At 36.4% G+C, this 12,163-nt stretch overlaps 2 protein-coding genes and 1 long non-coding RNA gene across 10 annotated transcripts in view; 2 read left to right on the top strand and 1 right to left on the bottom strand.

Annotated features, from left to right (window-relative positions):
- The window catches only part of LOC129718820 (proteoglycan 4), a 93,191-nt gene that overhangs the window by 9,021 nt on the left and 72,007 nt on the right, over window positions 1–12,163 (top strand). The window lies entirely within an intron of this gene.
- Window positions 1–12,163, bottom strand: part of LOC129718821 (uncharacterized) — a 75,921-nt gene that overhangs the window by 7,714 nt on the left and 56,044 nt on the right. For all 5 annotated transcript variants that reach the window (XM_055669926.1, XM_055669925.1, XM_055669924.1 and 2 more), the window contains exon 6: window positions 6,547–6,882. In XM_055669926.1, coding sequence (XP_055525901.1) covers window positions 6,547–6,882 — 336 coding nt within the window. The remainder of the gene's footprint in view (window positions 1–6,546; window positions 6,883–12,163) is intronic.
- Window positions 7,491–8,992, top strand: LOC129718824 (uncharacterized). The gene is made up of 2 exons (XR_008727054.1): window positions 7,491–8,463; window positions 8,745–8,992. It is a non-coding gene; the product is annotated as an uncharacterized LOC129718824 (long non-coding RNA).

Here is a 12,163-nt window from a genome sequence, read left to right as displayed (position 1 = left end):
AAGAGATATTTCAACAAGCCTTGGTAGTTCTTATATAAGAGTGTGAGCTATACAAGAGTGCCCGCCTCTACTGTGGTCATTAATAGTTGATGATCTTCCCAAAAAAATGATAGAAAAAGTTTCAAAGCCTTTTCTTTTTTTTAGTTGGATTTGCTGATGATATAGTTATAATTTTTAATGGCAAGTATGATGATATCATCGCAAACCGAACTTTGTTGTTTCTTCGTGGTGCGATTGGGAAGGCTTAAATTTGAATCCTTGAAGCCTTCCCAATCGCACCACTACCGTCCCATTTACACGTGGAAAAAAATTATGCTTAATGATATTACACTAAAAGGTGAGTCATCTAGAACTCTCAGATAAAGTCAAATACCTAGTAATCATTAATAAACTTTACTGAAATACACATCTAGAGCAGGCTATAAAGCTCCAAATATTCTATGGATATGTAATTAAACTTTCGGTAAACAATGGGAACTCAAACCGAAAATGATCCATTAGATTTATACGGCCATTGTGATACCCAGAATTACCTATGTCTTACTGGTCTGGTGGACAAAAACAAGGGAGAAAGGTGCTGAAGATAAGTTGGAAAAACTTCGACGGCTAGCCGTTCTCCTAATAACGGGTTCAATTAGAAGCACACCTACCAAGGCATTGAGAACTCTACTTTTTATGCTTCCACTACATCAATTCATACAAATAAGAGGCCGAAAAGAGTGCTTTACAGATCAAAAGATCATTAAACCTAACGGGTCATCTATAAATTCTAGTGTCAATACCCTAATAATCAACAATGAAGATAGAGCAAAGATACAATTTTGAAAGACGATTTCGAATGTTTGAACCTGAGCGTGATGTTTGGGAACGCGGTGGTCCTGACCTCTCTCCAGGAACAATCATTTTATACACAGATGGTTCAAAAATGAACAATCGAGTGGGGGCAGGGGTAACTGGCCCAGGAATAGACCTGTCAATTCCAATGGGCCAATGGCCAACTGTCTTGTAAGCTGAAGTCCATGCTAACTGTTCTATTATATGCATACGCAGGAAATACAGGCACTCAAACATTTGCACCATGTCCGAAGGTCAAGTAATTTTAAAGGCCTTGAAGTCTGCGATATGCACATCAAAACTTGTTTGGGAGTGTGTTCAATTATTTCAAACTTTAAAGGTATAGGTTCTTCGATAGAGGGTTACTGGAACCCTTTTAAATCTTGAGGATTTGTTGCCCAGTACGTTTATGTGTTTCATACAAAGTGTAATACCGGACTGGACTTATGCTATTGGTCAGATTATAACGACCACTTCCAATAGTCGTTATCCTGACTTAGAAACCTTGAGAGGGGGAATATGTAATAATATACAGCAAAAAATTGGTCGCAGTGACGAAAATACCCAACACGGAAAAAACCCTCTAGTGCTTAAGCCCGCCTTTAGACGGGCTTTGGTAAAATCACTATAAATCTTTAATAAATTATTATTAATAATAATTAATAATAATAAATCAATACCGTAGTGAATATCGTTATTCCAAAGAACCAAGCGCTTCTCTGGGTACAAGCTACCTTATAGGATTGATACGTTGTTCTACAACTGGATGGGGCATCATGTTACAGGTCAAATGGGGTCCAAAGATTGCTGTTAAAAGTATTAAATATTTTTTTTTTTTTTTAAATTTAATTAGAGCATTTTACAAGACGTCTCTGAACCCAATTCATAAATGACAGAAAGCTTGGAACCGTTGATATAACGTACGTTAAAGCGAAATCACCATCAGCAGGTTCCTTGACCCCTGTCAGTGCGTAAAATGGTCTATTGTTGAGAGTAGGATCAGGACTCTACATGTTAAGATTATCTTGATGTTCGAAGTTAATGCAAATTCTATGAGAATATTTTGAAAATAAATTTGCAGTTGCCCTCTCAGTCAAATTTCGTATTAAATTGTTTACGATTACCTATGTGACAAGCTGAAAAAAAAACCTAAATTAATCCACCTAGCGGTCAGACGCAGCCTTTCTCATTCAAACTTATTATTTGTATAGATATAGATTTACATGAATGCTTAAATCCAAAAAATTTAAATCATGTTGAGGCCATATATATTGATCAAAGCAGCTATAGTGTTGAATAGTCTTTGAGTTTCTTTTCATTACAAAACTTTTTAACAGTATATCAAATTTTTATGAAGTTTGTTATTTGTAAGTTTGAGAGATGACTCGATTGTATGACACTAGTTATGTTCAAATAAGTCGTGTAATACTTGAGATAATAGACTTTCGTTGTTTTACAAATTAAAACATAACGGTTGCTTAAGTTTGATTACAATCAAATGAAATCTGTTGTGTAATTTCTAAGATAATGAAGTTTAGTGATTTTAACATTTCGATACATTACAGACGAAGTTACATTCTGATTACAGCAAAATTCAATAGGGTGTTATGAGGCAGCTAGACCTTTCATTTGATACTAATTCTGTGGAAATCGGGTCAACCATCTCTGAGAAAAGTGAGTGAGCCCAAGTAGTCATCAGAATATGTTTCTTTTCATAGCTGGATTTCACATTTTTAAACATAACAGGAAAAGTAATAATCCGTTCGCAAAAAAAAATCATTAGGGTCTTATGAGGCAACAAGACTTTCCATATGACACTGGTTTTATGAAAATCGGTCAGAGATGTCTGAGAAACATGAGTGAGATTAAACAGTCTCCAGAACACGTTTCTTTCTGTAACTTCTGAACCATACGTTCAATCTTCATAAAATTCAAAAGTTGAGGGTTTTTAGGTAGACCGTTCATTTGATACCAATTTTGTTCAAATCGGTTGTGTAGTTTCTGAGATATTGATGTTTCGTGCTTTTTACATTTTGATACATAACCTCTAAACTAGAAATCAGATTACAATAAAATTCAATAGAGTCTTAAAGTGCAACTAGACCTTTCATTTGCAATTGATTTCATTGGAATCGGTCCAGCCATCTCTGAGAAAATCGAGTGAGATTGAGAGAGCGTTACACACACACATGCAGAAAATGCTCAGCTCATCGAACTGAGTCGAGTGGTATACGACATTCGGGCCTTTTGAGCACTTTTATACCTTTAGTTTTTGAAGTGATTGTTATACCTTTCTAGGAGAAGGGCAAAAAGTGAAATGATAGAAATGACTTTTAATTTCAACTTCAATCCCGAGAAAGGCCGCAAACATTGAAATAGTACAATATTAAATTTAAATGATGTTGAGGCCACATATTTTGATCGTAGCTATAATTTTAAACAGTCTGCGGGTTTCGTTTCTTTCTATAACTTTCAAACCACATGTTTAAACATTATGAAATTCATTGTTCAAGGGTTTGAAAGCCCATTTATTTGAATTCAACTATGTTCATAGCTTCTGAGATATAAGAGCGTTTTTCACATTCTGACGCAGCGCCAAAACTAAAAGTTCGATTACAATGAAATTCAAAAGCAACCTAAGCGGCAAATAGACCCTTCATTTGACACCAAGATAGAAAGAATCGGTCAGACCATCTCTGAGAAAAGTGAGTGCGTGAGTGAGTTGAGTAGTATATGACATTCGGCCATTTCAATCATTTTTCTACCTCTTAATTAGCCGGTGATCGTTAGGAGAAAGTCAATATGTTTACTTTCATTATGTGGTTTCACACTTTTATGAACAACGGACACAGTTACAATCCGTTTACAATGAATTTCAATAGCAACCTATGGGGCAACTAGACCTTTCATTTGACACTAATTTTGTGAAAATCGGTTCAGCCATCACTGAGAAAAATGAGTGAGTTTAAACAACATCAGGATAACTTTTTTTTGCATAACTTTTGAACCATATGTTCAATCATAACGAAATTGAAAAGTTAAAAGTTCTGGGGACAGCCCAATCATTTGAAACCAGTTTTATTGAAATCGGTTGTGTGGTTTCTGAGATATTGATGTTTCGTGATTTTCACATTTTGATACATAACCTCTAAACTAAAAATCCGATTACAATGAAATTCAATAGCAACCTATGGCGCAACTAGACCTTTCATTTGCAATTAATTTTATGAAAATCGGTCCAGCCATCTCTGAGAAAAGTGAGTGAGAAAAAAAAGTTGCACATACACACACACACACACACACATACACACATACATACATACATACAGAAAATGCTCAGTTCGTCGAAAGAAGTCGAGTGGTATATGACATTCGGCCATTGGGACCACTTTTATACCTTCGGTTTTTTCAGTGATTGCTATACCTTTCTAGGAGAAAGGCAAAAACGAATCTCCTTCAATACTATTTTGGAATATTTCGATTCATGTTTGTAGCGCTTTATTTCTTAAATGGAAAACTTATCATAACAATGACTGGAAAGCATTGCATGTTTTTTTATCAATTTTCGGCAGTCTAAGCAATTGTTTTGTTTAAACTAATTTTCATCATGCTTGTCTACTGTCAATCTCATGGATTTCGTGAAGGAAAATTACGAAACCAAATTTTTGAATTTGATTACAAAAAGTGAGCACTTCAATTCTATTATCGGCAGGCACATTCCATTTTCATTTCCTGATATATCAACGTGATTACGAGTGTGAGCTGTTATGTGCAATACAAAATGCTTCTCGAAGTCCTGTATATTCTTATCGTTCCTAAATTCGGAAAAATCTCTTGAGAATAGTACTCGTCGTACTAGATAGCATTCGAGGTGACCTACACAATTGCAACAGTTAAGGATTCATCCTTGTCAGTCAACATAATTAGCGACTCCGCGTATTTGGTTGTACTCACATCAAACACAAAATGTGCCTAATATAGGTCATGCAGAGCACAGAGAAACCCAGTTCCCAGTTTGGATGATAAAGTACTAGGTGTACTCACTGCATGTAATCAACCACGCGCTTGCTGGCGCACTCAAGTTGAGTCAAGGCGCGCATCATCAACGTTACACTCAGCTGCTTGCATTACAGCTCGAAATCAGCCGGACTCCGCCATTGCCAGCTCAGTTGAGTTTTCCACCCCGTCGTTAGTGCATCGCCACTAGAGAAGAAGATCGTGATCGCGTGCAAAGTTGGCGAACCGCGAAAAGTTACCCAACATTGTATAGTGTGCAACCTACCAACATTGCGATACGGTTAAGAGACGTTTTCCGGATATTTTCTGAACGCAAGAGGTTAGTCGTGAACAGTGGTGATAAAAGTCATTTTCCCCAGCAAAATTCTTCGAAAATTAAAACCAATCATTTTCAATTTTCATTTCCAATGATCGCAGCACTCTTTCAGATACACTAGATTTTCGTCCTACGAACGTGCTGTTATACTCAGATGAAATAGATCACGCGCATCGTTCACGGTTACGGAATAAAATTTGACGACAAATCCAACCAAACGATCCTCACTTCAAAGCGAAAAAGAAAAACGAACAGTCCACTCAACCAAAATAAACCTCACCGAAACACTTTTTCACTGACACTGACCGATGCCTTGACAATCTTCGTTAACTATTAAACTGATTTTGTTGTCTTGCTTTCACTTCCATGCAAAAAGCAGAAAGGGAGAACTCTGAAAGGATTGTAAAAAAATAACGTTTATGGATGCTTTTTTTCACTTTCACTCAAGAGTGTCAACAAATATCAACCCTGGTCGTGAACATACGTACTTTAAAGTGTTTATGCTGCTTCGGGAGATTTTTTTTTTTCATCTAACGTCACCAGCTTGTTTTACTGCGGCTTGTTTTTATTTGGAAGATTCTCAAGCTTTTCTGACCTTGAGTCTGGCTCTTGAAGTACGGCAATGCTTCGACCAACTAGTGGACAATCGATTTTTGGTGTCTAATAATATAATCTGTGATTTCCGCTGCAAAAGGACCCGACTAGATTATTGTTTTAAATTAACCTTCTTTAATGTAACTTCTTATTTATTTCTTCTTCAGTTTAGCGTGGATTTTAAGAGTTCTAACCCCCTTTTCGTATTGTTTGCGACAAGGTTGTGGACAGTAATTCATAGTTTATTACTATACTATATTATTACTATATTACTATACCTAGAAGATCAGAAACAATGCTTCCCAAGCGATGTTGAAATTTAATGAACGAACCCGCAATCTGTGGCGATAGCGTAACGTATAAATAAAAGTTCATTTTCTGCGTCCGATGACGCTATCGCATTTTGCTCACGTCAAATGCCGGCTTTTGCCGATTGGTCCTAAGCGATAGGAGGGTATGCCCTTTGGGCGTTCAAAAAATATTTTTGCTCTCTGTATTTCCATCTCGTCCCGGATCGGGCGCCAAGTACAGCTACTTTCTAAATGGCATAGAGCATGCCTGTCGGCGTTGTTTTTTTTAGTCGATTGTGTTTTTGTTTTTGCTTGATGTTGTTATTTGAATGATTAATTGAACTGATAACAGTGTAAAGTAGGTTTAAACACGCGAAGCCCATCTTTTCCCTAATCATTTTAATATTTATTCGACCAGATTTTCACCGGCATTTTCACAGGAATCATGATGCCGCTTCATAATAATCCTTTATCAGAGAGGTTCGAAGGTCTTACCTAGCAGTTGGATTCCATGACGCATACGGTAATCAGCTTTGACCGTTATCCCGTACATCACTGGAGCCGATGAATACTCAGCTGTATGACTTTTGTTTGGTAATTTGGAGGTCGACCCATTGACGGCCAAAAAGTATGTGCCGTCATCACTGGCGTCCATCCGGCTGACTAGAACAAAGAAGTCTGGCGATTCGTGGGCTTCCGATTCGGGACTGAACTCTCGATTCGCGGTCTCGCTGTCAGTCACTAATTCAGCACTTGCCTGTTCAGGGTGCAACATGCGACTCACGTTGTCGTTTTGCTTAACGCTGTTGTACAGAAGATCTATTGTATGTCCTGTTAAAAAAGACGGTTGTGAATTATTTCGTTTAATATGCATCAAATTAAGGCTGTGATAAGGCATAGTACAAAGTTATAGAACAAAAAATCAACAGTGCTCTGGATGAAGGTTTCATCGTTACTATGTAACTAATCGATCTTTTTACGCTATTTATTAGCGTACGGAAAACAGAATGGTTTAATTCTGGGACCAATCATGTACAGTTTTTTTTACTTAGAATCTCGTTTTCCCTAAAGAATGTTTACCTGTGGTTAAAACTGACATTCAAATATGTATGCGAAAATGTAGTAACAATATACGAGAACTGAAGCCGATTCTACCTATGTGTATGCGAATTTTACTTTCTGCCAGGTCATGCTTTACGTAATACTTTTCATAAACCACTACCAATCTACCCGCGGTTTACGTTCCGTAAATTATTTTTAATTTAGATCTTACATACTGTAAACTGATGAATAGTATATTCATCCCAAAAACTTATGAACTTATAAATTAGAAGTTGCCTTCTTAGCTTCAAGAAGAAAGTTCACTGATTATTATAGTTTGGTAATTCAACATGATTCCATGCTATTTAATGGGGAAATTTTTACCATAAGAAAACAAAACTGCCCTGGCCCTCATTCGATGTATTTTAAATAATCAACTAAATTTAAGTATTAAAGAATATGCAAATAAGTATACTGATTGTGCTGAAACTGACATGAATTTGATTTCACCGGTTTCTATATATATTGCTGCCACATTTTCCCTACAACAATGTTCATTAAACTCTCGATGGTGATGTTTTTTAGCTTCAGCCGGTGCTACCAGTCGATCGAACTTCTGATTCAATGCGCGGTTTTAGTTGTGAAATCTATTGAACACATGTTGCTGTAGTGGTTGCGTACTGATACGTGCAAGGGAGAGAAAAAATCTATTTAGTAGCGATCAAACTACTAATTGCATTTTTGCCATAAAATACTTAACATTCCATGCAGCTTATTAGTGGTTTGAGTCACTTTCAGTGGATAGATTTCTCGGAATTAAGAGCGAAAATCGCTGCGTAGTTGTGCGTTCATGCCTCGTGCTGAGACCGTCACTATCGGATACAAATGACGTCATCGGTTCCATTAAGAATTTTGAAAAATATTAGATAAACCCACAACGCACAACGGTATCAACGCTGGTTGGTATCCGCGCTTGTTTTGGTCTACTTGCCTACACAGTGGAACCATGTCGTGTGCGGTGCTGCGGTGCAGTGTGAGCTACACTACCACCAAAAGGGGGTTATCCGCGATCACACAGCGACAGCACAGCACAGTGGATAGGGTGATCGGCGGAACCCTTTGTTTGTAAAAAAAATATATGCGCATACTAACAAACATCGCTCTCTATCTGTTGGTTGGGGCTGTTTGTTGTAGCAGCAGCAGCAGTAGTAAACGAGTAAGCAAGAGAAAAGCAGAAAATTCAATATTTTGATTGTTTGCTTGGATTTGATGCTGCTTACGGAATTAGAAAAGAATCTAGAGCCATCTGTAGATAGGATCATTTGAAACAATAGTGCTAAAGAAGTGTTTATCTGGTGCGATTTTATTCCGGTAGTGCAAATTTAGTAAACGATTGTATTGACGATTCGCGGAAGCAAACTATCGTCTTACGCAAAGTGTTTGCTCACGCCTGTCAAAAGATCGCGCAATTATTAACAAATTGGTGTACTAAATTATAGTTTCATTCTGCATTGGAGAATCTTAGTTGGCGTTAGAGTGCATTCTGGTCATATTTTCTTTACTTATCGACGTATCATCGATTTGACCCCGCTGATGATTGACGTTTTTGATCATATTTTTTTCAATTTTCTATCCATGTGCACGAGTGCTAGTGTGAAGAAGCGATTCTGCGCAAACTAACATAAAGGAAGACGTTGCTTTCGCGCTCCTCTCTCTCTCTCTCGTACGAGAGAAACTGCTGGTCTGATGGGTGTGTGTTGGTGACGGAGAAAATACATTTGTTTACATTTTCCACAGTCGTTAGAAAGGGTGGTTTGAAGAAAAAACCTCGTGGTGAAAGATTATTTGTGGTGATGCGTGAAATGCAGGGCCACAATTTATGCGGTTGATTATAAGGTATGTGTTTATTTAGTATTATTGAGTTTTTTTATACTCAGTATTTGAGTTTTTATGGTTGGTTCTGTAACCTGGAGGTTGCAGTCAAACCGATTCAACGCTTTAACCTTAGAAAGACAGTCTACGTCAATTTGACTCCTCGCTTTTAGCGACATTGCCCTCTTCGTTTTCAACTTGTTCGAAATCGTTTCTCGTTTTTCAAAAAACTGGGTTCTGGTATTTGTTATGTATCGATGTGTTAACGTCGTAATGATCCCTCATTATGAAATTTTAAACAAAAACTTGCATTTTAAATGATTTGAAGTTCATGCATCAATTTCACGCCAAAATAAGATTATCCTTCCAGGGTTCAGAGGTAAACTTAGTATACAAATTATAAAACTTTGAACAACAAAAACATGATTAACCCATTATGGACCGGACCTAGATCCTGATTTTTCTCCAAATCGATTTTCACAACACAGGCTTGTGTTGTTCTCATCAAGATAAAAATGGTGAAGAAAAAATTTTCCGACTTTCCACAACCGAGTATTTCACTGTTCGTTTTTCCGAACAGTGGGCCAATGTGTGATAACAAATCAATGAATCCTGAGTCATATGATTTCGTTGAAATTTATTATTTATGTGGTTCAAGAGCTTCAAAACATTTGGGATGTACATGAACATTACATTTTTTACAGATGAATATAGTCTAATACTTAAAATCAACGAGAGGGGGAATATATACCACATTTTCTTCAGATGCCCGTTGAATAGCTAAAATTTCTTCATCATCATTTTCTTCCTGCAGTGTAGCAAAAACTTCAATGCGCGGCGTCGATTCATCTTGATTTCTAAACATGAAGATCGAATTCACTATAGATATACTTAGAGCAAAGTAATCAAAAGACATGAAACTGATACTTACGATAGCTTCAATACAGATTCAGTCCACATAAAACAATAATAATTGAAGCACTATAAAATAAACATTCAAAACCAATCCAGCCATTCAACTAACTGCGTTTGACTGTACGTAAACAAAGTGAACACCTATAGGACCACTGTTCGGAAAAACAAACAGGCATTTTCGATCAAAGGGTACGCGCGTTGTAATGCTCGTAGAGTATTGATAAATGGTATAAAATAAAAGTCATCCATTGGCAACTAGAATATATCAATATTAAAAGCTTCAATTATTTTCTTCAGTTTTAAAAATTATAATGAAAAATTGTGTTTTTGAACACATCTGCGCGAAACGCTAGCCACCCTACGGGATGGTTGGGGAGGGGTGTCCAGTACATTTTTTTTGTAGCCAACATTCCCAGCTTTCATATACAGAAGACGGAATGTTTTTATCTTATCTCAGTTTTTCGTGAAAAATTTCTAAAGTACTGTTCGGAAAACCGAACACCCGGTCCATAATGGGTTAAAAGATAAATTTTAAATTATAGTCGATCGATTCGAAAAACTATTCCTGTTGACATATCATATATTATTATTTTATTCATCACTTACCTTACCACAGTGACATTCCTTGTGTTACTTGTGCAAAGTTTGCCAAATTCCTATTGGCTAAATGCCAATGATAGAGAACACATATGTCAGGTACAAGTTACACGGGCATTATTATCTGAGGCCAGCACCATGGATACTTTTTGAGATAGACTGAACATCTACATTAGAGAACCTAGAGACTAGAGGGCCGATAAAAAACTCACCGTTATGGTAACAGTCGCGCCAAAACGAAAAACAAAAATACAAAATCATACTGCGCTTCCGTTTTGATGTGTGTTTACACTCACGGTGAGGGCATTGCCATTTTTCTAGTCAACACTTTCTCTACATCTACATATAATCTGTTTCTTTCAGCAAATAGCGTGAAAAGGAACCAAATATCTCTGTAGAAAAGATCTAAAGTTGGCAGTGTACTTTTAATCTGCGGTTTTTTTTTTTGGCTCGGGATTTTGTTTCTGTGGAAGCGAAAATGAAACCACCGCTGATACTACGCCAGAATCTGTGCAAAATTTGACGCAATGGCGTATGGCTCATTGTCGAATATCAAACAGATTTTGAAGTTGTCTGTTTATTTGGTATGGTATAAAAAACTGGCGTATGTAAACCAATTCTTCATATGTGCTGTGTCGCGATTCCCCTTTTTCTTTTAGTTAGGAGCAATCAAAGTTATAATTTAAAAACTCGTCTGAAATTCTTTTTTTTTCAAATCTTTTTTTTTTGTATAACTGCAAAAAATTATTTAAACAGTCATGGTTGTTGGATTATGGGGAACGGCTCGGGAGATGAAGTTTGATTCATGTCTTCAAAGAACTTTATCCTGATAAATTTGCTGAGCGTTTCTATGCCAAATGACGTACCGTCGAATATTAACCATTTTTATTTGAATGATAAATTCTCACACGTATTTGACTTAGCAAGCTGAGTATATTCTGCTGGGAAAAATTTTCAGACTCAAGAGTAATTTTCTAAAAACTTGCGCCCTTTAAGAAAAGTTTAGAACGACTCTTTTTTTTTTGAAAATAAAAGTTTAGTACATATTTACTTATAATTTATTTCGGTAAAAACAATGTTGTTACAGTTTCCTACAATTCATTCTCGGACAATTTTTCTGTGCAACCAAAGATTTCTTTCTCACGCTCTTTTAGCGAATTACTCGTGAATCTGAAAAATATATTAACCCGCGCAAAATACTCAGTTTGCTAAGTCAGATATGTGTGCAAAGTTTCATTCAAAAATGGTCGATTTAATTTTCCTGTCTTTTCAGGAAACGCTCTGATGATTAACAAAATATATTTAGAGCCGAATCGGTTTGTTTGATCGGTATAGTGTCTTTGTCAAAGCTGTAGATAGTAGTTTTGTCTTTTTAAAGAAACTATGCTATGAAAAAAAGTTAGTTTAATAGTTTTTAGAAAATTTAACCTTTTTCAAATTTTATTTCTTCAAGTTCGAACAACCAACCAACCAACAACAACGACTAGTTACTATTTTATTTTATTTTCGTAAAAAAATAATTTTTGACGTGGGACTACGTCTTTGTTTACTATACTGGGATGAATTCTGTAAAATTGGAAATGAAACTGGCAAATGTTGCGTCAGGTTTCAAACGTTAATAACAGCATAACCACATGATGGATAACAATAACCAATATGTTGTTGGATAGATAAAATGTATAAAAGT

This window comes from Wyeomyia smithii, chromosome 1 (genome assembly GCF_029784165.1).
Source record: "Wyeomyia smithii strain HCP4-BCI-WySm-NY-G18 chromosome 1, ASM2978416v1, whole genome shotgun sequence".
Classification (NCBI taxonomy): domain Eukaryota; kingdom Metazoa; phylum Arthropoda; class Insecta; order Diptera; family Culicidae; genus Wyeomyia; species Wyeomyia smithii.
Note: the sequence above shows the minus strand (reverse complement) of the source record. Positions and strands in the feature narration are given on the sequence as shown.